The sequence below is a fragment of the Micromesistius poutassou genome (assembly GCF_964030765.1).
Source record: "Micromesistius poutassou genome assembly, chromosome: 20".
Lineage (NCBI taxonomy): Eukaryota > Metazoa > Chordata > Actinopteri > Gadiformes > Gadidae > Micromesistius > Micromesistius poutassou.
Window position 1 is genome coordinate 6,090,915 of NC_140290.1, and position 24,334 is coordinate 6,115,248.

Below are 24,334 nucleotides of genomic sequence, written 5' to 3' on the forward strand. Positions count from 1 at the left end.
AAACTTTCTGTTATTGTGGAAATCCAGTCCAGGGAAACTTAAGTTGAATCTTGAATCTTGAGCTCCACTCATGTGGAATAGTGTTGTGACCGTTGTGTTTCCTGATTGGACAAATGCTTGTCAAAACGGCAATGTGGCCAAAGGGTCCAACATGGTCATGTTTGAAATCCCTTCCACCTCCACTTGAATGGTTTGTAGACTGAGGGCCCTAGTTAGACGGTCTCAAACGCAGACGTGAAGCGCAAAGTCGAAGTAGCCTTGTGGGCGGTTCTATGGCGCTGTTGCTATTATGACGGCGAGATAAACGAGCTTTGCGCCCGACGCAAATCTAAAATGGGTTGGGCTGAAACCTGTAGGTGTGTTTTGGGCGTAACGTGCGATAAACCAATGAGAGTGCCATCTCCCATCCCCTTTAAGAGCCAGCGCATTTGACTTGACGAGTTGATATTTTGACAGCGCGTTTGCATTCTCTGCTGAGACAGAGGCATGACCACATGAATTTCAAACTTCAAATGGCTGTATATGGCCAAATAATAGGCATAATTCACACATGGAATAGCGTTTTATTCTCCAACTTTAGAAACACTGAGTAATGTAAATTGCGGCAAAGACAACTTAACACATATGATATGCGGACGCGGCCCTGTGGCCGCAGCTGTGGGTCTATTTAATGATATGCGGCAATACAGTATTGTATACATTATCGTTATCGACTTGTGTTCATAATATGCATGTGTCCCCCCGTTAATATGCATCGCCATGGACTGTATTATGCATTACGTGTTTAGTTTGCGTGTGTTTAGACAGATGGGCACACACAAACACGCTCGCCAAGCATCACCCGCATTCATTCATTCTTTTAAACACTCACTCGCGGTAAAACGATGTTTTCTCACAATCAAATATTCATCAATCCTGAAAGTTATGGGCTTGTACACAATGTCTGTGTCAAGAAAATATGTGTTTGCTGTACAGTGTTTGCAGATGCATTGATTTACAAAAAAAAAATTTTTGAAGTACAACTTACCGCTGTATCAGCTGTTAGGCCTACACAAGATTTTAAAACGAGATTTTGTTTTGGGAGGCTGGAATATACTTTGCTCGAGTTTATTATTGTAATTATTATTATTATTTAAACGCATGGCATAGCCTACTCTACTGTGTTCATTCATACAGCCCCTGCATGAAAAAAAAGTTTCCACAATCCAAATGCTATTTCTATGCAGTTTCACTCATATGAACAATCTTTGACATCATAATATTTAAATCAGGCTAATCATTTGCATGTTTGTGCTGTGTTTAGCCTAAGTGTGTGTAAGCGTATGTTGCCATTCCGATCTGCCATGGCACGTCAAAATAGCAACACCAACTGCACTATCCACTAATGCTTTCGGTCAGTTGCGCAATTGCATTGGCGCAATGTTTAGATCAGTAAAATAGCACCAAGTATCATTTGCGCCGGAACACGCCTCTGCTTTTCGCCGACACGCCTCTCCAGGCGCAAGTGTAGTGGCGCCTGGTTGCTGCGGGGGAAAATCAGCTTTGCGCCGGGTGCAAACTAGCAACGATACATGCGTCAGTGTAGAAAGTCAATTGCGCTGGGTGCAAGATAGAGCCCATAGTGTCTATGTTTGTACTTCAAAGATAACACATCCCTTTTGCCTTCTCAAAACTCAAAGATGTTGCAACTGCAAAACTTTGAGCTTCTTGCTTTGCATTTGAAACACATCTGCCAGTTTCCACGAACCACAGACCTTAGCCACGCTCCACAAACCACCCCACTAATAGGCTCAAATACATACCATCAACTTGGCATGCAGTCCGCTGGACCAAACCGGCATTATTGCAAGGGCTGCATGATATCGACAAAATAGATTATCGCTTCTTTCGTCTTTGCAATAGACACTAGGGGTGTGAACGGGTACACGTGTACACGTGTAACCGGTTAGTAAATCATAACCGTTTAGGAAAAATCAGTAAACGAAAACCGAAAAAAAAAAAAAAATTAAATCTTCAATCAAAATTAACACGTACTATTTATTTAGAGATTAATAAAGCTACAAATGTTCCACTTTGACAACATTAATGCGCTAAGAAATGCACGTGATAAATGTTGGGTAACTGACCACCGGGCATTACGTCATGTAACACGTAAGTTTCACTTTGGACTTGCGATGGCAGCTGACACGAAACAGCGAAGTGAGGCGTGGAGGTTTTTTGAAAAAAACGCGAAAGGAGACCAAGTGAAATGTACACTGTGTGGTGTACATTTGGCTTTTAAAAACGATGATGGGGGGGGCGTTTGTAGGAGTGCATCTGCCAAGCAATCAACATAATATTAGCTAGAACCCTTCACATGGTCAAGAGTCTGCCTAATCACGAGGTGACACAGCATGTGAATGCTTGAGGAGGAACCACGCAACCGTCTGAGGTGAATCCATCAACTAAGACGCACAATAATTGAGGTGGTGGTCTATTGGTCGAATGAGGAGTTGTCGTCACGGCACAGAGCCCCCCCCCCCCTTCCCGCCATGTTGGAAGGTACGCCCCTCCGAGTGCAGCTGAGCCTTGCGTTATTGTTGACACGGTAGCTGCTAGCAGAGGAGGTTGTTGCAATTCTCTACTGTTTTAACAATGCCTGGAAATAACTGCTGCATTAAAAACTGCTTCAATGCCTCACACGATTGTGGAGGAAACCATAAGAACAGTGGGCTACAGTTTGTCAGGTTCCCTAAATGGACAACGCACTGAAGGCTGCCCCACACTACAAGATTTTTTAATCTTATGCGATTTTTGAGTCGGATGTACACCACACACTTAAAGAGAATCTCAGCCCATTTGTTGCTCTCCGATCGTAAATACAAATACATGAGATTCGAACACAAGACGGAACATCACACATCGGACAATCTTGTCCGATAATTGCCCGCTGCAGGGCCGTGGAGGTAGAACTAGAGCAACTCGCGTCAACAGTGAAAATGGATCAGCGTCTTTTGACAGCAGTGGTTTCCGCGATGCTTATGCTTACATAATATCAGAGAATATCCGCGTCAGTTCGGCCGCGGCGCAATTAATGAATAAAGATCATAAACATCATAAACGGAATGGCTGTACAAGTGTTCTGAGACACGGCTGCGAACCGGCAACTTTCAAAAAAAAAGTAGTGCCGGTTTGGTGACGGTTCCGTGCCGTGCCGCTGCCGTATCCAGTGGAATAGCCTACATTGACTATAATGGAAACTTTCTAATGTCTTCTTGTGTTCTCTGCATTTTCACTAGGACCCTTTTCCTTCGCCTTATTCTTCTCCATTTATTTTTTTATTTCTATCTCGTAATGTCTCCTGCGTCTCTATGTTGCGTATTTACTTATCTGTCTCTATGCCGCTCTGACAACGTTGCCCCTGGCAACCGATAGCCGTGGATGCCATCATGGCGGACGGGCTCAAACCCCTCCCCTCCCCTCCCCAAAAATCACGTGACTCATTCTCAATAGCGCGACTGCGGTCCACTCAAAAAAAAAACGGTTAACGTGTACACGAATAAAAAGGGGTCGTGTAACCGTTTACAATTTTTTGTAACCGTTCACACCCCTAATAGACACCACTATGGCGTTGTGAATAAAGTTTTAAGTCTGCATTAGATTTCCAAACTTTCCTCCAATAGCCTCTTGTTTGTTCTGTGTTGAAGAGTAAAGTTTGCTTGATCGCGTTACACCTCTCCCACTCACCATTCCCTTGTTCAGCTCCAGGCATGAGTAAGACAATATTCACTAACTCTTACCAAGCCTATCTCTCCTCAATCATAGTGCCAATTAAAAGGTAAGCCTACATAGCAGTTTTTTAAGTAAGGGGGCGGGGGGTGTAATATACTTGGCTTTGATATGATACTGCAGACATTCGTATTGTAATGAAGGTATGAATTTAATATATTGCTGCAACCCTAGTATGAATTGACACATTTATACAGATCATAATGGTGCAGTAGGATCCTCTGTGCCCTAGCTGCATCATTTCCTCAGTGATCTCCATATGAACAGAGTTTGGATATCTTCCCCTGCTGGTGTGGTTACCAATTACTTGAACCATCTTCCTGGGGGCTCGGTAGCGTCCATGTTTGAGGATTTGCATGAGGAAGTTAAAACTTAATGAAGTTGTTTTCTTACAATACCAATTTGATAGGGCCATAGTGACAGCATTAGTCCCTGTCACACACAAACACAGGCGTGTTCTGCATTCAGAACACAGTCCTTACACAAACATACTCATACTCGTGTTTGCCTTGCCTAGGTCCTTGTGTACCGCATTGTTAATTAAGTGTTTGGTGTTTCAGCGGAGTGCGTTGTGCTCATTGCGTTAGGTCATATTTTAGTCAACAAACAACCCGATATTACACGAGGCCCCATTCTGTCCACAGGTGGACATGTGAGACTAATTAGGTTTCATGTAACTAATGAGGTCATTATGTCCTTACATTGGCTCATTTTTCTTTTTTTCTCCCTGGAAAATAAATGGAATTAATCATGCTATCATTCTCGAAAATAAGCCCATTATTCGACTTCATTAGAGTGAAAATTAGGGCTTTGGTCCGTTCAAGAGTCACTTACAGTGTCGGAGATGATGAACAGATTCCTTTGCACGCGTTACAGCTCAGGATTTCTATTATTGAAAGTATAAAAGGGGGGGGGGGGGGGGGGGGGGAGACCACACAGATGTGATTAAATCCTTGACTTTTCTGTTGGAAAATGTGTTCATCGTCTCTCAAACAGGGAGCAATATATTCCAACTGTCTCCTCTTTCTTCACCATTGAATATAATTTTTTTTCAGTTTCCCTCACCTCAGCTATCAGATTACCTTTTATGAACTGAAGAATAGCTCCGAAAGCAGAACCTACCTTTTCACTATCTTTTAAATACCCTTTTTGGAATAAATTGACGACGGCTTATCCCTAGTATACACACCCATGTAGGGTTTTTATGGCTTTTATGTCCCTAATGTTTTGATGTCTCACTGTTGTTGGTTGTCATATTTATACTGGCATAGTCAGTGTTCTTATTGTGTTTTACTATCTTTATTACTTCTTTACGACTGAGGGAGTAATAAAAACTCCATTAAAACGAATAACCTTTTATTTTATTCATAATATTCCTCCGCAGTGCCCCCCACACCCATCGCGCCGCCCCAGCTCCTGCGCGCGGGCCCCACCTACCTGATCATCCAGCTCAACACCAACTCCATCGTGGGGGACGGCCCAGTCATCCGCCGCGAGATCCAGTACCGGGCCAGCCAGTCGCCCTGGACCGAGACGCACGGCGTGGGCTCCCTCACCTACAAGGTCTGGCACCTGGAGCCCGACACCGAGTACCGCATCAGCGTGCTGCTCACCCGGCCCGGGGACGGGGGCACAGGGGCCCCGGGGCCCCCCCTCACCAGCAGGACCAAGTGCGCCGGTGAGTTGGGGGGGGCGCTTGCCGCGGTTTTTAAACCTCCTGGTCCTCCAGTCGCGGACTGACGGTTGTCTTCCCTAAGATCCGTTTCGACGTCTCGCTCGTCTAACTCATAGAACGGTGATACGTGAGTCCCCTAAAAGTTGTCTTTCTCAACATGCGTTTCGGTGGGTGTCACGGTTACTGTTACCTCAGAGAACGGCATTTCAGAAGTAACCTCAACGCTTTGAATTAATGTGAACAGCATCGTCATAGCAGTGTACACACAGATGCGGCTCGTTAATAATTACAGGGCGCGTTCCATTTCTTGCTTAGGCCTGTGCACGAGTGTAGACATAAATAATGAAGTTGTTTCACGTCGGTATATGGAAATGGAACACACTCAGAACTAGGCATGGGCGATTCGCGAACGATTCGGTCAGAACGAACGAATCCCGAAGGTGAACGACGAGAACTGATTCCCAAAAAGAAGAGAACTGATTCCTTTTTTTTTTAACATAAAATAAAAATATGGTCACGTAAATAAAAGATACAAACGAACAGAGCTTCGTCTCCCCTCGACTTCATATTGATTGAGTCTAAAACGTTCTCATATTGATTGAGTCTAAAACGTTCTCAAACCACACGTAATGCTCGAGCGGCGTCGTAGGCTAATGCTACAGAAATTAGCTGTTTTCCCGAGCACCGTCACCGTCTGAGACCTTCTGGTGGTTTAAAAGGCTCCGTTTGCGGGCGTACCTCATATTTAAAAGCAAAGCGGTGAGGCCAGACACCTGAGACGCCCTGCCAAATGACGTAACTGACCATATGACTTAACAAACTGAACGAACTGAACGAACGAATCAAACAAACGATTTGTGATAGTGAAGGGAACTGAAAGAACTGATTCCCGGAAAAGAATCATTTTGCCCATGCCTACTCAGAACACCTCGCAGTCAGACCCGAGTTCATCAGGCTATAACCTCGGTGGCAGCCCTAGGAAGTTCATACAACACAGTCAGTCAGATAATTAATGACAACATGGCATGAGTTTGTTGTTCCTTAAGACGTGTAGGGAGACTCTAGGGAGGAAATGCTGGCGATATTACCAGGTACATATGGGCTAGCTTACTTGCAAGCTCTTAATAGGATTGGAATTGGCAAAATAAAAATAAAAATTATATTAAGGTATGAACGGCTGACAGCTGCCCCTTTGCTGGAAATGTTGCACAAATCAGCTATATATATATATATATATATATATATATATATATATATATATAGTAGGGATGTTAAAAATGTGTCGACTCAACGAGCAACGCTCAAGTCAATTCTATGTATAAATTTCTTAAATGTCCTGTTCAAAACGTTGCAACAACTTTCTGTTTTCAAAATAACCAATTAAAAATGATAGCCGGAGATATGCTGCCCATAAACGTAGTCGAGGCGAAGGGGTTCCGCGATCTGATCTCATTTCTCGAGCCAGATTACACCGTGCCATGTCGCCAAACTATGACTGCGGCTGGAGAAAATGTACAGCGAAGGAGCAGGCTCTCTCCGTGAGATCTGTCCTTAGCGGCATTAGGATATGTAGCTTAAATAATGAATAATCAGGCCGTATAGAATGCAACATCTATAATAGTCTAACCTAACTTTCAAATCGATGGGAAAAAACATGAACTTAAGAGTAGCATATGTGTGTGCGCGAGAATGGCAGTGTGTGTGGCAGCGAGTGAGCGAGTGAGCGGATGAGCGAGGAGAGCGAGCGGTAGCGTATGTCAGTCTAGTGAAGAAACAAACAAGTCCGGTTGTGTGATTAAAGTACCACCCTTGTCAAGAATCGGTGGCCACTTCATTCCGACCTATAAGCAGACCCACTGCCGTCAAAGCACACAAAACACTAGAGACAGGGAACACAAGCTTGGCCCACTCTGCATTAATGTCGTTCAGATCGCGTATGAGGACTTTGCAGGCTGTGGAGAAATGCAATCCTCCATAGCCACGGAGCGCTGTTATCACAGCAAGGGCATCTCGTCGCAGGCTTACGGTATCGATAAGAGGAGCAGTGTCAGCAGACTATTATTTAGACAGATTATTAGCAAATTTCAATCTGACAATTTGACCGGAGAGATACAATTTTGATAATAGCCGACAGAGTGGCAGCCTGCGTGCATGACAACGCGTACAACAAATTAAATGGTTTCATGTCTTAAATTCCGTTGCAAAGAGGAGGCGCGCAGCATTAATATCCTAATTTTAAAAATGAGTCGGCCGACGCCAACACATTTTGCCTATTGTAAATTGACATGATTGTAAATGTTCACAATCCTGCTCTATGCTCTGTGATATTTTGTTTATCATCATCAAATGCATTATTGGTGTGCTTCTGAGCGCAACCTTTGCAATATGGGGCCGCTGTCTTAAAGGACAGCGCAGACCCTTTGAGCTCCGCAACTGCTGCAGCCGCGGGGCCAAATTATTATTTTTTTTAATCGATCGATTTGTTGACTCATGACTCCGACATGTCGACTCACAAAATACTGAGTCGTTAACATCCCTAATATATAGCATATAGGCAAAAATAGAATCACTTCAGTAGTTGGCGTAGGGCAAGAAACAACACCTCAAGCGGTCTCAAACAGCATCTTAGAAACAACGCAGGGAGAGAACAGAGTCAAGACAGCAGAAGACCGCCAAGACGCGTTTTTTAAACCGACGAGTGGACCGACGAGGCCAGCAGTGTCACCGCCGGCACCGCTCCACATTTTGCCTCTGAGTGTTCTCAAACAAAGACAAGTGTTCTCAAACAAAACCTTGATTTTTCTCTTTTTCCCTGAGCCAAGGCCGGGAACCAGCTCGAGATCCGTGGCACCCTGAGTTAGGAATTAGGAAATGCAAGAAGTTAGAGAAAACGGTAGGAGTAAAAAAAAAAAGTGGTGGCAGAAAGTTTGCTGAATTAGTCTGAAAATGACCCTGAAATCCTCTCGGGATCAGGGGGGGTTGGGGGTTAGGGGGGGGGGAAGGGCCTTAAATAGTGTGTCATCATTATCTCACCAACTGGCCCCCCTGAGAGGCCTGATCATGAGCAGCCGTCTGTGGCACTCTCACTGACACGTGGCGCTGGACAGAGAGACAGCTGTGGTCACAGCAGCTGGGGCCTGACCCCTTCCAACCCCCTCAGTCCCACCCTACTGTCTAACACCACCCCGTCACCCACCAGGATCATCTGCGAGACCTGGTCTCTCTCTCTCTCTCTCTCTCTCCCCATCTTCTCTGTCCATCTGTCTCTCTCTCTCTCTCTCTCTCTCTCTCTCTCTCTCTCTCTCTCTCTCTCTCCCCATCTTCTCTGTCCCTCTCTCTCTCTCTCCCCCTTCCTCTCTCCCCATCTTCTCTGTCCCTCTGTCTCTCTCTCTCTCTCTCTCCCTCCCTCTCTCTCCCCATCTTCTCTGTCCCTCTCTCTCTCTCTCTCTCTCTCTCTCTCTCTCTCTCCCCTTGCTCTCTCCCACCATCCTCTCTCTCTCTTTGTCTATCTCCCTCTCCCTCTCTCTCTCCCTTATCTCTATCGCTCTCCAACTCCTCTTCCTCACCCTCTCTCTCTCTCTCTCTCTCTCTCTCTCTCTCTCTCTCTCTCTCTCTCTCTCCTACTCCACTCTTCATCTCGCTCTCCCCGCCTCACATTAGTCCAGTCAGACCACTGTGTGTGTTGTTGTGTGGCCGGACCAGAATGCAAAGCACTGGCCATGAATGGACCGCAGTGAGCTAACCCAGCATCTTTTTTTCTCCTATTCATAATTTAAGCCTCTCCCAAACACACACACACACACACACACACAAACTCACGTGCGCACACACACACACACACACACACACACACACACACACACACACACACACACACACACACACACACACACACGTATGTATACACAGGCACACACACAGATACACACAGATACACACACACAAAAACACAGATGCACACACACACACACACACACACACACACACACACACACACACACACGTTTGTGTATGCACACACAGATACACACACACACACACACACACACACAAAAACACAGATGCACACACACACACACACACACACACACATACACACACGTTTGTGTATGCATGCACAGGCACACATGCAGACAGGCACAGACACACACAGGCACAAACAGATGCACAGACATATTCACAGTCACATGCTCCCCTAAATGTCCAGTGTTTGCCCTGCCTCCACTGGAGAATGTAAGAATGACAGACACGCCGCTGGTATCTGGCAGCTGTCCGGGTCCCTACTTGATGGATCATGGTCCGGGTCCCTACTTGATGGATCATGTTTGCTTCAGAAGCATGCCAACATAATAAAGTCGTTCATCTCGCTGTGACTCCATCATAATAAATCATGATATTATTAATCTCCTCTTGGATGTTCTGAAATTATTCATAAATTTCTTCATAACATCGTATTTTTTATCGGAAGACACTAAACCTGTCAAGAGCTCAGAATTCAGCTACTGGAATAAACAGCTGCCGTCGTGACAGCATTCAAAGAATACTGGGGATATTAGGTAATTAAACATGCGTTATGTTATCACTCCGGAAAACCATACCTCAGCAAAAAAATTAATCCATTGCTGCCATAATACGTGTTTCATAGATGCACATGGTAAATGGACATTTGTATGGCATTTATAGAGCACGTTTCTTTCCAGTGGCCACTCAAAGTGCTTTACAATATTGCCTTAGATTCACCCATTCATGCAAACATTCACACACCGACGGCGGAGTCAACCACGCAAGGCGACAGCCAACTCGTCGGGAGCAGTTAGGGAAAGGTGTCTTGCTCAGAGACGCCTCGACACTCAGGAGAAGCTGAGGATCGAACTAGCAACCTTCCGTTCACCAGCCAACCCTCTCTACCTCCTGAGCCACATGCCACCCCCGAGGTCCGTGTTTATTTAACCAGTCTCACCCACATCGGTGTTAAACACGATAACGCGCATTCCAAACGGTATCTCTGGCCAGGAACCCACCGCCCATATTAAGCCCTCTCTTCAAATCCAGCGTATTGTAAAGCCTGTCAAGCCTCTTACGGAGCGTTCAGGGCTAGTGCCCTCCTGAGCAACGCCTGGCCACCTCTCGCCGGGCGGCGGGACCTCGGAGCGTGATGGGGAAGGGAGTTATCCCAGCCTGACACTCGGGCGATGGTTATTAGGCCCATCATCAACGCCTAATGACCGGTCCCTGGGGGGGCGTCCGGGGCCTTGCTCTGTGCTCTATAGGACTTCCCGGTCATCCGTACACAGCCGGAGACCAGTGCGTAGGGAAGTGCGCGGCCACCCACAACGGTGGGTAATGGCCCTGGGTTCCTGTGTTGCGGATGCACAAGTCTCTGCTTCCTGGGGCTCAGGTTTGAGTTGTAGATGTTGCGGTTGGGGGTGCTATAGATAGACGCGATGTTAATGTCGAGGGGGGAGAATTTGATATGGAACTAGATCGCTTCAGGGCTTTTTCAGGGCTGTAGATGTTGTTAGTGCATTTTTTGAGGATCCATAGTGGATGAGTGGTTGAATTATGAAATCCGAACCGTGTCGGCAAGAAGCGGGGAGAGGTAAAGAATGACGGCTTATTCGATGTACACAACATCATACATGGATTACTCATGGGACAAATATAACCCCAGATGAGACGGATATGACCAAAAAAAAGTCTTCCCATATCATCCCATACCTTCCATGTGTCACATCCCATCTGCTCTCGCTCTCTAGCGCTCTCTCTCATTGTCTCTAGCTCTTCCTCTCTCTCCCTCCCTCCATCTCTCTCTCTCTCTCTCTCTCTCTCGCTCCCGTCTAGTCGACTTCATTTGACCAGCCCTTAATCACAGTTACAGCCTCAAAGGGGCCCCCCCGCAGAGAGGCAGCCTTCCATCCTCCCGGGGACGGTTAGGAGGGCAACGGGTGCCGTCACGGACGCTAACCTTCTGTGTCTCTCTCTCTCTCTCTCTCTCTCTCTCTCTCTCTCTCTCTCTCTCTCTCTCTCTCTCTCTCGCTCTCTCTCTCTCTCTCTCTCTCTCTCAGAGCCCATGAGGCCCCTGCGCGGCTTGACCGCCACGGAGATCCAGCCGCGGCAGCTGGCCCTGCAGTGGGAGCCCCTCGGCTACAACCTGACCCGTTGCCACAGCTACAGCGTCTCCCTCTGCTACCGTTACTCCATGCCCACGGGTGGGGGCGGAGCCTCCGGGGGCCGCGGCGGCGGCGTCAATGGCGGCGGCGGCGCAGCGGGAGCGGGCGGGGCCGGCGTGGCGGGCCCGGGGAACAACGCCACGGTGCGCGAGTGCCTGTCGATCGAGCGCAACGCGTCGCACTTCACGCTGCGCGACCTGCCGCCCTTCAGGCCCGTGCACGTGCGGCTGACGCTGGCCAACCCCGAGGGCAAGAAGGAGAGCCGCGAGGTCACCTTCCAGACGGAGGAGGACAGTGAGTTGGGGGGGGGGCGGGGGGGGTTTGATGGATGCAGTGTCTTTGTGTGTGTGTGTGTGTGTCTTTGTGTGTTTGTGTACAGTATGTGTGTATACGTTAGTGTGTGTGTGTGTGTGTGTGTGTGTGTTTGTGTACGTCTGACGCATGTTAACGTCTGTTTGTTTATATGTACTTTTGTGCAATGACAATATCGTGTGTGTATGATTGTTTATTCGCTAGTGCCATTTTTGTGTACGTCAGTGTGTGTGTGTGTGTGTACGTCAGTGTGACGTGCATGTACAATAGTGTACGTTAGTCTATGTGTACGTCAGTCTATGTGTACGTCAGTACGACGTGCATCTGCAGTAGCATACATCAGTGTTGTGTGTGTGTGTGTGTGTGTGTGTGTGCATGTGCCGGCATAAGCCTTGAGAGGGGACTCTGAGCTGGTGCCTCTGTGGGCGCGGCTGACTGCCCCCCCCCCCCACCACCTGCTGAGCAGCGGGGCCGCCCGCCGTTTGATCACAGCAGCCAGCAGGTCAGCAGCAGCCCATTATGAGTGGGCAAAGCGCTGGCCGGCTGCTGAGAATGCTGATGGCGCACACCCCCCCCCCCCCACCCACACCAGCCCCCCCACCGCCACACTCCCCCGCCCACAGCCCCCCCACCGCCACACTCCCCCGCCCACAGCCCCCCCCACCGCCACACTGCCCCCCCCACATCCCCCCCACCGCCACACTCCCGTAGTTATTGTGCCACCGGTTGGTGGCGAGAGTAGTGGCATGAATATGCAATAATAATTAAAAAACAACAACAAAAACGCAGTCCTATCGACTGGTGAAGCGGGCTGAGTCAGCGTAACCAAAGAGTCCGTCGGCCCTTTTAAACGGAGGCCAATGAAGAATGTCCCGGAAGGGGTGGGGGGGTACGGACAAAGGGCACACCGGTGTTTTGGGTTGATGTTGTTGTTTTTTTTTTGCTTATCTCGCTACTAATATTTTCCGGTGTGCATCAGCATATCAAAAGCATTCTGATGCAAATTCCCCGTCGCCGGCCACAACCAGGGAAGGAGGAGGGTTGCATGCTAATAGCGCTGCTGCGCGGGCCGTTGTGTACACTGTCGTTACACGCCACTGGGAGATAATGTTGACCCCGCAGAGAATCCATGAGGGCAGAATGCCAATCTTAATCTTCCAAAGCGGTCGATTCCCCCGGACTTTTAAATTACCGGCCAACATTTGAAGCCGCCGCATATTGAAGACGAACTGCAGGGTTTGAAGTCACAGCGTAGCAGGGGTAAACAACGTCGTTAAAGACCCATACATCACAGCTAATCTCTGTTATCGTTGTCTACGTTGAGTTTTTTCTTCACAGCAGGATAAATGTGTCAAATTAGTCTCAAACTAATTCCCTGAACAATCAATTGAATTACAACAAGAGAATACATAAGCAATCTAAATTACAAGTACCACAGGTAAGAGTGGAGGAGGTGGAAGAGGTGGTGCTGGTGGTGGAGGCATTGGTTCAGAATGGGATAGTTGTGTTATTGGTGGACTAGTGGTGGTGGAAGTGGTGATGGAGGTGGTGGTGCTGGAAGTGGTAATGGGGGTGTTGGTGGGAGATAGTGATGGTGCTGTTGGTGGTGGCATGGATGATGATGGTGGTGCAAATCGATGGTGGAGATCGTGATGGAGGTGGTTGGTATTGTGATGGTGGATATAGTGGTGCTGGTGGAGGTGATGATGGTTGCGATGCTGGTGATGGGGCTGTGGACTGTGTGGGTGCTGTGGACTGTGTGGGAGCAGTGAGATGACTCCAAAGAGAAAGACGAAGGAGAGGCAGCGAGAGTGAAAGATAGTTAAAGATAGAAAGGGCAGTATACCGTTAGAGAAAGACAGATAAAGTGACAGGGAGAGAGATAGAGGCTGAGCAACCAGGCTGGAGAAACATAGATTCTGTTGTCTTTCTCATGCAGAGATGTTGGGGTGAGCGGGGCTTGCGCAGACACACACCGACGGCCGCCCACACACCTTCACTACACCATAACACACACACACACACACACACACACACAGATCATGACAAAGAGAAGGGAGAATGATTATATTGGGCTCTCGTCTTCGAATCCTTTGTATCCTATAGATTATCAAAAACCTCTTTGTCTTGTCGGTTCCTTCATCGTGTCCCTGGCATCGGCGTGGTGCTAAAGAAGAGCAATAAACGTGTCGCTGGCCGTGACGCGGCGCTCTGTCATCAGCCCAGCGGACGCCCACGGGCATCCGGAGGGGGGGGGGGGGGGGGGGGGGGGGGAGAGACTCCGGTGCCTCCCAATGAGGGGCCCAGCGTGGCGGGACGCCTCGTACACACATCCTATTTCATCACCACTGTCGCACGGAGAGCCCAGAAAAATAGCCCCCTCTCTTTTCCGCTTTCTCTCTCGTTTTCTCTCTCTCTCTCTCTCGCTCTTTCTCTCTCTCTCTCTCTTTTTTTTCTCTCTCTCGCTTGCTCTCTCGCTTGCTCCCTCTTGCTTCTATCTTATCTCTTATCTATCTCTCTATCTCTCTTTCTCTGTTACTCTCTCTCTCTCTCTTGCGCTGTCTTGCTCTCGCTCTCTCTCTCTCTGTTATTCTCTCTCTCACTCACTCTCCCTCTTGCTCTCACTCTCTCTCTCTGGCCCCCATCGTCCATTTCTCTTTCTCCGACCAGGGACTTTGAAGGCCCCCCCCCCCCCCCCCCCACCCCTGGCTAAAGCCGGCACATAGTCCATTACCTGGAGACCATTAGTTTGAGCCATGAGTGTCGGTATTGTACGTGTGTCGGTGTGTGTGAATGACTACCTGTTAGTGTGTGTGTGTGTGTGTGCGTGTGCTTGATGTTTATGTGTTTGTTTTCTTTCCCTTTCTCCCCAACCTCCCCAGTTCCCGGCGGCATCGCCTCAGAATCCTTGACCTTCACCCCATTGGACGACATGATCTTCCTCAAGTGGGAGGAGCCTCTGGAGCCCAATGGACTCATCACTCAGTATGAGGTATGACTCTCCCTCTAATCACGGCGCGGCGGGGTCTGGGCCGGCGTCAGAGGAGCACGCCGGTGTCCCCAGGCCCCCTTCTGTCTCTCTTGTGGAGATCGCTCTAGCCTCAGGCCCCCCTCCAACAAATGGCCAAGCTAGCGGGAGCAGCTTTCCATTCGTGGCGAACAAGGAGGGCTACGCTCTGCGTGATCTCAGAACACTGGCGCCGCCAGAGGTGCAGCAATCGACGGCGCAATTAAGAGCGTTTTATGTGAAATAGACCAAAAAAAGCATGTTAAAAGATTAACAGAAATTAGCCCGGAAGGCTTTTCTCCAAGGAGAATATTTATGAATTTGCCGATCAATCTGGCAGCAGCGAGTAAAGCATGAGCATTACAGAGTTATTTAATCGGCTTTAATAGGCTGTTGGTTTGTTTTTTAGGTAAGGCCACGCCTATATTTTGTAATCAAGCGCTGCCCAGCCAATGCCAGACTGATGCAAAATGCAAATTGGTATATCTGGATGGCCTCGCATGGCTGGGCGTGGGGCCCGCGTACAGCCCCTGGGAGGGATTCAGACTCAGAAGAAACTTTATTGTCGCTCAACAGCGTGACTGAAAATCCCCCCCAATGGACGTCCCTCACATTATATAAATGCAAAATATCCACTTTAGACAAGATTTTCTCATTTATAGTATATTGTCGTGCTACTCTATGTTTTACCAGGGGGCCTTTTACGAGATTACAATAGTGATAGCACAATTTTGCCCTCCCCGGTCATTGGCAATTCTTCTAGGAACCAGCCGTGTTTCGTTAGCATTTTTGTTTTGAACTTCTCCTCGTTCCACGATAGCTTGAACAAATGATGCAAGGAACAGCTGGCTCCACAAGACTAATGTTCCACAGGTGTTGCACAGTGCTTGTTCCCCTAAATCTCTGTGTGTCTCCCAGTCTCTGCTTATTCACCATCCCCCCCTCTCTTTCCCTCCGGTGAAATGACTCATATCGACGAGGGAACGACACCCATTCCTCTCCCACGTTTGTGTTTCTCTGTTGTGCCGGCCATTTCCTCTGTTCGTCTCCATCCACCTCTCTCCGTCTTCTGTTTGAAATCCCTTTGTCTTGGCTCAGACGGAGGAGTTATCTCTGTGAAGAGCTGCCGTTAATACTTAAAGCCCTGGCTTTCATCGATCGGTGGTGGCTACTTTAAGAAGTCGAGGTGGGGGGGGGGGGGGGGGGGGAGGGGTGGGGATTTATGTTTTCATACCGTAGCCTCAGACTGTAATTACATAGAGAGGGGAGGGCTATTGTAATGACTCGTCTTCCCTGTGGGACACATTCACTAGGAGTAAAGAGCTGCTGGTGTTATGGGTGGAGGGCGGGCGGGGGAAAGAAGGGGGAGAACATTTAAATGTTTCTATTTAATTATTGATGCTCCCCGGACGTAGGAAGTGTATCGTGAGATCGGGGGCTTCTCGATTTTTGTATTTTTTTCTTGAAGCTCATACTCAAGACGCTGTCAAATGTGCTCTGCTCGCATTGCTCCCGGACGTAGAAAATGAAACGCGCCCCCCCCCTTGCCTTCCCCTGGTATGATGGTAAGAAGAGAAGTTCTTAGACTCCACATCCACCACAGACAGGGGGGTTGGGGGGGGGGGATATCACAAAGAAAACCAGAGCAGAGGAAAGTGGATCCTCTCGCTGTCGTCTAATGTGGCAGAACCGCAGAGCCACATTTCCGTTGGGGATTGCACAACCACGACTTTCCCTCGCGTGCCCCTCTCACCTTCATACAGGCTCCTCACCCAGGCCCCCGTGATTGGCTACCGTCGAGGTTGACACCCGGAGCGTACCACCCGCCTGGACCTCATCAATCATGTTTTATAGTCACCGCCGCCATTACCCGCACGCCACCGCGCGGATTTGTGAGGTCAACCGCTTCTGTCACAAGGAAAAAAAAAGACTTCTCGGTTCAGTGCTGTAGGACTCCCAAAGAGAGAAGCAGAGAAATCAACAATCTGCGTTCACTAACGAGCCCCCCCCCCCCCACCCAGAGGGGCCGGCAGACGAGGGCTAATCAGCTGGCCCGGCGCCAAACTACAACGCTCAGAACTTTTAACTCCACACTAAATCCCTCCACCACCGTTTTTTTTTCGGATCCTAATGGGAACATTTTGCATCGAGGCGTTTTTTTTTTTTTTTGAATTATTTAATACATGAGAAAGAGAAAGGTGCATTTTTTTCATTGAGTGAACCTCAGGATGTTTCAACCCCGATATGTCTCCGCCCCCCCCTCCTCCCTCCCCTCCCGCCCTGCACACACACAGATCAGCTACCAGAGCATCGAGTCGTCGGACCCTGGCATCAACGTGCCGGGCCCCCGCCGCACCGTGTCCAAGCTGCGCAACGAGACCTACCACATGTTCTCGGGCCTCCACCCGGGCACCACCTACCTGGTGTCGGTGCGCGCCCGCACCGCCAAGGGCTTCGGACAGACGGCCCTGACGGAGATCACCACCAACATCTCTGGTGAGCCAGGAGAGGAGGCCCGCCGTGGTGTGTGTGTGTGTGTGTGTGTGTGTATGACTGGATGTGACTGTGTGTGGTGAACTACATGTGTGATGAATGTGAGTGTTTGTGTGTCTGTTTGTGTATGCGACAGTGTGTGTGTGTGTGTTGTTGAGTGTGAGAGTGTGAATGGATGTGTGTGTGGATGTGACTGGGTGTTTCTGTGGATGTGACTGAGTGTGTGTGTGTGTGTGTGTGTGTGTGTCTCTATGTGTGCGTTGAATGTTAATATTGAAGCGAGTGCCATGGCCTGATAAACAGTAAGTCCTAAAAGACATTATGCTCTGAAGAGAGCCCCCTTCTGCTCTGGACTGAGGACCCGTAGGGCCTTTGGTGGAACAAATATTTTGTCTGTGTCTAATGACACTCCCTTTACTCCCCACTCTCACACATTCTCACAGACACTCTCTCTCTCACACACACAAACACACATCTCATTTTATGACCACACATTGTAGAGCCATATAAAACCACTTTGTCAACAAATTGCTTTGTTGTATGGAAAACTAGCAAACAGTGGATAAATCCGGGTGTTAGTCCTGTATAAATAATTAAAAGGTGTGGGAAAGCATAGTCAGTTACTAGTAACATCACTAGTAACAACACAAGACCAGACGGATTTCCGCACGGGGACGATACAGTTTCCCTTTAACACTAGTTACTAGTAACATACATATATTGTGTTTAAAGCCTCTGGTAGTACAATACCTCACTGATTCACAGAAGTATTTATGTGAATATTCAATCTTCGTGTCAGTTCAGTAGCAAACCTAGCCGAAAGCGTGTTTTTTTTTTCCATCAACGGCATACGACTTGTGTTTCACGTGCATGTGTGTGTGGTGAATGTAATCACGGCGCATAGGTATTATGGCATGTCCCCGACCTTTTTCTCTCGGTCTCCTGTTCACATTTACATATGCGCTTGACCTTTTCCGCGGCTCGCCTCATCATGTCACACTCCTCCGGCGCAGAGGAATGGCGTGCGTCCATCTTAGTAATCAACAGCTAGGTTCTAGGTTCTAGGGGGGGGGGGGGGGGCTCTGCCAATCAGAATCTTCACTGCCTTTTTCAATCAGCCTCCGTGCTCTTTACAACATGGACCTCGGCTCGCTGTTACCTGGGCTTTATGTGGCTCTCCTGATTTCAGCACCTGGAGCAAAATATGTATTTCACCCAATTAATCTTAAATAGCCCGACTGGTATGAGGAGCAGCGTCCGCAGGAGAGGAAAGGTGCTGCTGTCGGCCATATTGAATGGATTTGCACCTACCGCTGGTTAGCTCTGAGCCCGTGGGGGCCCAGCCCCACCGTGCCACTGAGTCAGTGGTGAGCGTGCATGTGTAATGTCACGCCACTGGTTTATTCATGATGACGGATTACACCACGTAGCAAGGAGTGGACCCCACCACAGTTTGACATCGCTTTCTATAATTCAAGATTTTTGGGTTGTGCAGGTGAGGGGTGTCTGTGTGTGTGTGTGTGTGTGTGTAGGGGAGGTGAGTGTGCGTGTGTGTGTGCATGTGTGAAGGGAGGGATGCGTGTGATAACGTGTGTGTGTGTGTGTGTGTGCGAAGACTGAATCGATGTTGTGTTTGCACACGTACACCTGGGGGAAAAACACGCATGTGTTTGCCGTGTTCCACTCGAGTCTTTGATTCGGGAGTAGTTTTAACCCAGGTGGCCGGGGTGGGGGGGGGGGGAGGCAGCACAGGTTGTTTCCTTCCCCGCTTGACTGAAGCGTTGCCTCTATCGCATTTCACGCTCTCGCGCCCTTTGTTTAAGTTTAATCTGCTACCGCGCTACGATCCCGGAGCTAATTCCCTGTAGCCGAGCCAAGACTAAAACACTCTCCCCCGGAGTTTCCCGGGAGCTCCGCTAAGCGGTGCCGTACCTCTGAGATCTACCCCAGTTACGGGAGCCCGCCCCGCCCCACCCCCCCGGATGGCTCCCGGGTTGGCAGGCGGTCCCGCTCCTCGCTCCTCGCCCCTCGCCACCGCCGCTATCAGTGGCGGCGCAGGCTGGCGCCCGGGTGAGCTTGGCATTTGACGGTTGAATGATCATTGCTTTGATATCTAAGGAAAGGATGAGCGCCGGGTGATTTGAGCACAGATGCTCAGAGGACCCCCATTCGTCAAATGCGTTGACAGCGTGTGCCACGTCCTCCTCATCACTCCCTTTATATTATCTCTCTCTCTCTCTCGCTCTCTCTCTCTCTCTCTCTCTCTCTCTCTCTCTCTCCCCCAGCTCCTGTGTTTGACTATGAGAACGTCCCGTCGCCACTGAGTGAGACAGAGGGCACCATAACAGTGCTGCTGCGCCCCGCTCTGGGCAGAGGAGCCCCCGTCAGGTACCCCCCCCCCCCCCCCCGCCTGCACACACACAGCACACACAGCGCACACAGCACAGACACACACACACACACACACACAGCACACACACACACACACACACACACATAGCACACGTGCACACAGCACACACAGCTGACATAGCACAGACACACACACGCGCACACAGCACACACACACACACACACACACACACACACACATAGCACACGTGCACACAGCACACGCACACAGCACACACACACACACATGTATGTATGTATAGTGCCCATTGGTTAAATACAGGGCGAAAACAATTACATTTGCAAATGAAAGTGGACCTGCCTACCTTAGGATTCCCAAATATTTCCGACACGGCTAGATGGTAGTTTCGGGATTTGCTGTGTTTCTGGATGATCGGAGGTCAGGTGTGCATTTGTAGTTTGGCGGTGCATATATCAGCAAAATATCTACCTAACCCTGATACTTGTATTAATGAAATTCACATTTTTCCTATTCTTATCAGGGTAAATGGGTATCGATTGCCTATTGTTTAACATCGGTCATGCCTGTTAATGTTATACAGTCCATGGACAGACCCCTGGGTAGTGAGGGTGAATCATTGCCTATAAGATCGACATGAATCGATAATTACCCACTCTCTCGAAATTCATACTTATTAGCACACTAGAATCTTTGCATCTTTGCATGGGCACACGGCATTAAAAAATGGATTGATACATGCTACCCGTATCTAGATCACTGCATGCACTTATTCAGAACTATTATTAGAATCTCCACTGCCATTGTGGCTTCCCCTACGGTATACTTCATTGAAACAAGAGTTCTTTAAAACCAGCTCAAAGAACATCAGAGCTGTACCTCCCTCTCCTGTGTATACTTCCTGCTGCTATTCAAGAGTGGACATTGCATCCACTGATTACTTGTAATGCAACCGTACCGTTAATGTTTCCTCACATAATGTCTCTTCTTCTTTACTGCGACTGTACCCTGCCCGATGTAGATTAGCCTCTTGGCTAACCCGACACATTGAGATCGAAGCGCAAACTCAAATGTTTATCGCTAATAATAAATAAAGTGTGTTGAAGTGTAAATGTCTTTGGCATACTCCTCGATTTTGTGATACCTGGCATCTGCCGGGAAAAAAGGGCTGAAAGTAGTTCGACCTCCACCTTCCCTTCCCTCCCCGCAGCGCCTACCAGGTGGTGGTGGTGGAGGAGGACGGCTCGCGGCAGGCGCGGCGCCGCAGGAGGAAGAGGAAGAGGCGGGAGCTCAGTGGCGCCACCGACTGCTTCCCGGCGTCCAACTCCCACGGGGAGGCGGTGGCGCGCGGGGCCCCCTACTACCAAACGGCCGAGCTGGCCCCCAGCAGCCTGCCCGAGGCCACGCCCTTCACCGTGGGGGACAACCACACCTACAACGGCTACTGGAACAGCCCGCTGGACCCCACCAAGAACTACCTCATCTACTTCCAGGCCTCTAGCAACTTCCGCGGGGTGAGAACGGGGGGGGAAAAAATTGTTTTTTTGGGCTACTTGGTAAGCGGTCTGCTCTTTGTATATATTTCCCCCAAGATCCACACGGATTTACTTTATTTCATCCCCCGGACTTACTCTGTTTTCATCGGGGGTGAAACTAAAGTTTAAATCTGCCCGATTTTTTCTTATATTATTTTATTGTATTTCCTCTCAGGGCGTACCGTTTTTAAAGTCCTCCTGCATTGAAGTTTATTCGTATTTTGTTACACATTATCAACCCTGGCAGTCGGTTTAGATGTATGCAGAGCTTGTGAAAAAAGAAAAAAGGGGTGAACAAGTCTCTATGTTTTCCCCAAACGCAGCTCGCTTGAGAATACGTGATTTAATTGGAGGCAGCTGAGCTTTGCTGAAAAAAGACAGGGCCGGAACCATGACTGTTTGCATGGCGAGGGTCTGTTATCGAACCCGGGCATATGGTTGCTGCGCAGCATTGAGTCTTCACAATGTTTTATGCATGGCAGGCAGGGCGTCCGTGGCGCCCTTGTTTGACATCACGTTGCATCAGCTTTTGTTTTTTTTATGTGTGGCGGAAGAGAAATTGAGAGATGCCACGAAACCACCCCTTCATCTGGAAACCCCCCCCCCCCCTGTCTATTTATTCAACAACACCCAAGTTAAATGCTTCTTATTGGTTTTCAGGGCTTTTTGCCCATTAATCCTTTGGCCGGCAATGACCAAAGCTCACTGTTTAACTGAATTACTATCAGTTCATGTTGTTGCTGATGGGAACGGGCAGGATTAAAAAGTGTAAAGCCCAAAGCACACAGCCCTGTCGGGACAGACCGGAAATAATGTTTTTCAATTTTCACCTCCTAAAATAGATTTCAGTCCTATCCGAACAAAGCATATATTTGCGCTACAATTCCAGTGGGTGCTTTGCTCCGTTGAAAACAATAAGGTTGTTGATGTTGAGACAATTTATTGTTTCGGTGGAGGTACAACTATGAAGCTAAATTCGGTTTGGAGTTTGTGTCGTGGAGGCAGAAATCAAAGCCTCTCTGTTACCACATGATCTCACACATCATGACATCATGAACTGAATGAGAGTTAAATTAGCTGAGGATTACAAACTGCTATGTCAATAGCATTTTGACATTTAACAGAAATGTAAAGAACAAATTTGGGTGGACATGTCCTTCCCAGCATAAACTCCTCTCCATTCATGTGGTGTCCGTAAGACCACCATACCCTGGAAGAAAACATTGATTTGTTTGACTGATGTGTTGCAACCAGGGTTCTGCCAAGTTTGTTCACGTTTTCAAGTAAGGGAGCTTTTACAGCTGAGATTATTATTATTAATTGACAGAGAGAAAATATTGCACGGTGATGTATTTACCTTTTACCGTATTAAGATATAATCATTGCAGAATGCCAACATGAAATTCAACGCACTGATATGACCTTTTTCAATACGAACGTTTGGAAAACACGCAACGATTATCATCGCGTGGTTTTATATCCCCTTTAGTGAAAACTATGACTTTGTGAGCAAGATATGGATATTGGATATGCCTCAGAATTATATCCAGTCTTCTCAGCCATATTCCATATGTACAATAATAACCCATATTATTTTCATGGTGTGTCTTTTCAACGTTACAAAAGTTAAACACTAAACACATCCATCCATAACTTCTTCAAAAGGCGATACCGTCTTGGGATGTGAATAAAAAACATTGCAGAGGTGAAGAGCGCATCCAATCACAATCGTCTACCAAGTCTAAAGCCTGTGATTGGCTGCTCGGAATCCACTCCATCTCCCCTGATCTCTTGAGCTGGTCCTTGGACATGATCTCTGGCTGAATCAATTGCTCAACAGGCCGAATGGATTGGATTCCTGCAAGAAGAGGGCATGAGTTACGACTTTCCCGAGAAACACGATCAAAAAGGGAGTACGGCGTGAAAAAAAAAGTACTAAAAAACACATGAAACATCTTATAACATAATGACGAATCAAACTCAAATCATTCCATGCGAAAGCGACAAAGCTTTGATCGAAATTTCATCTGAAAAGCACACAACGCTTCGCACCGATTAAGGTGTGCCTTTTGGAGCTTTTTTCGTTCAAACAAATACAGAAATAGTGTTGTGATGTGACGCGCTGTTAGGTCACTGTTGAGGACCCAGTGCTGCAGCAGCTCCTGCAGGCTGCTGCAGCAGTCCTCGCCTGGCTGTGAGTCACGCGTGGCAGCCCCGCCGGTCCACCCGTCATGGAGCTCATAACTGGAGCTCCGGGCTCCCCATCACCTGGGACCGCCACCACACCACACCGACCAACAACACAAAGCCAAAGCCAACTGAATAATATATAGGCCCTGGCGCGGTGGTGAGGGGACTGTTCAACTCCCGGCCGGGAGGTTTGGGGGTTCGCTCCCCCGTGTCCGTACGCCTGCTCCAAGGCTCGCTACCCGGAAGTTACTAAATAATAGAAATGTGTGCTATGTGCTATGATTCGTAATTATGTAGACGCCATAGTATCAGAGCTGTATCAGAGCTGTAAACGACCTCAACGGTTTCTGAGGATGCTTTACTAGAAGTTACAAGCAATGATAACGTCTACTCAAATAGCACATTTCTCTCTGTTTCTCTGTCTTTATATCAATCATTTAAATAAAATGTAGTACATATATCATCCCCCCCCCCCCCCCAGCTTGACACCATTTTAGGTCAAAGAAAGACTTGAAGCCGCACAGGATCGGACTAGCATAATTGCCCGCAGAGGCTGTGATAACATTTTAAAATACGCTAATTTGATAACGCTCCCTTCCTCTCTTCTCAGCAGGTGGGGGGTCAATGAGTCAATGAGCGAACACACTACATCACTTCACAGTACGGGGTTATATCCTCCACAGCATAACAGTCTCCCCTCCTCGAGTTACTGAAGGGCAGGCTGACTTTTACATGCACGCACACACACACACACACACACACACACACACACACACACACACACACACACACACACACTCGACAATACACCAA

The 24,334-nt window shown here is 48.3% G+C and overlaps 1 protein-coding gene across 1 annotated transcript in view; it reads left to right on the forward strand.

Moving 5' to 3' along the window:
* The window catches only part of LOC311365309 (receptor-type tyrosine-protein phosphatase U-like), a 125,956-nt gene that overhangs the window by 86,265 nt on the left and 15,357 nt on the right, over window positions 1–24,334 (forward strand). The window contains exons 7-12 of the mRNA XM_084484824.1: window positions 5,153–5,446; window positions 11,509–11,907; window positions 14,808–14,917; window positions 17,227–17,428; window positions 19,711–19,813; window positions 21,007–21,310. Of these exons, the coding sequence (XP_084340950.1) occupies window positions 5,153–5,446; window positions 11,509–11,907; window positions 14,808–14,917; window positions 17,227–17,428; window positions 19,711–19,813; window positions 21,007–21,310 (1,412 nt within the window). The remainder of the gene's footprint in view (window positions 1–5,152; window positions 5,447–11,508; window positions 11,908–14,807; window positions 14,918–17,226; window positions 17,429–19,710; window positions 19,814–21,006; window positions 21,311–24,334) is intronic.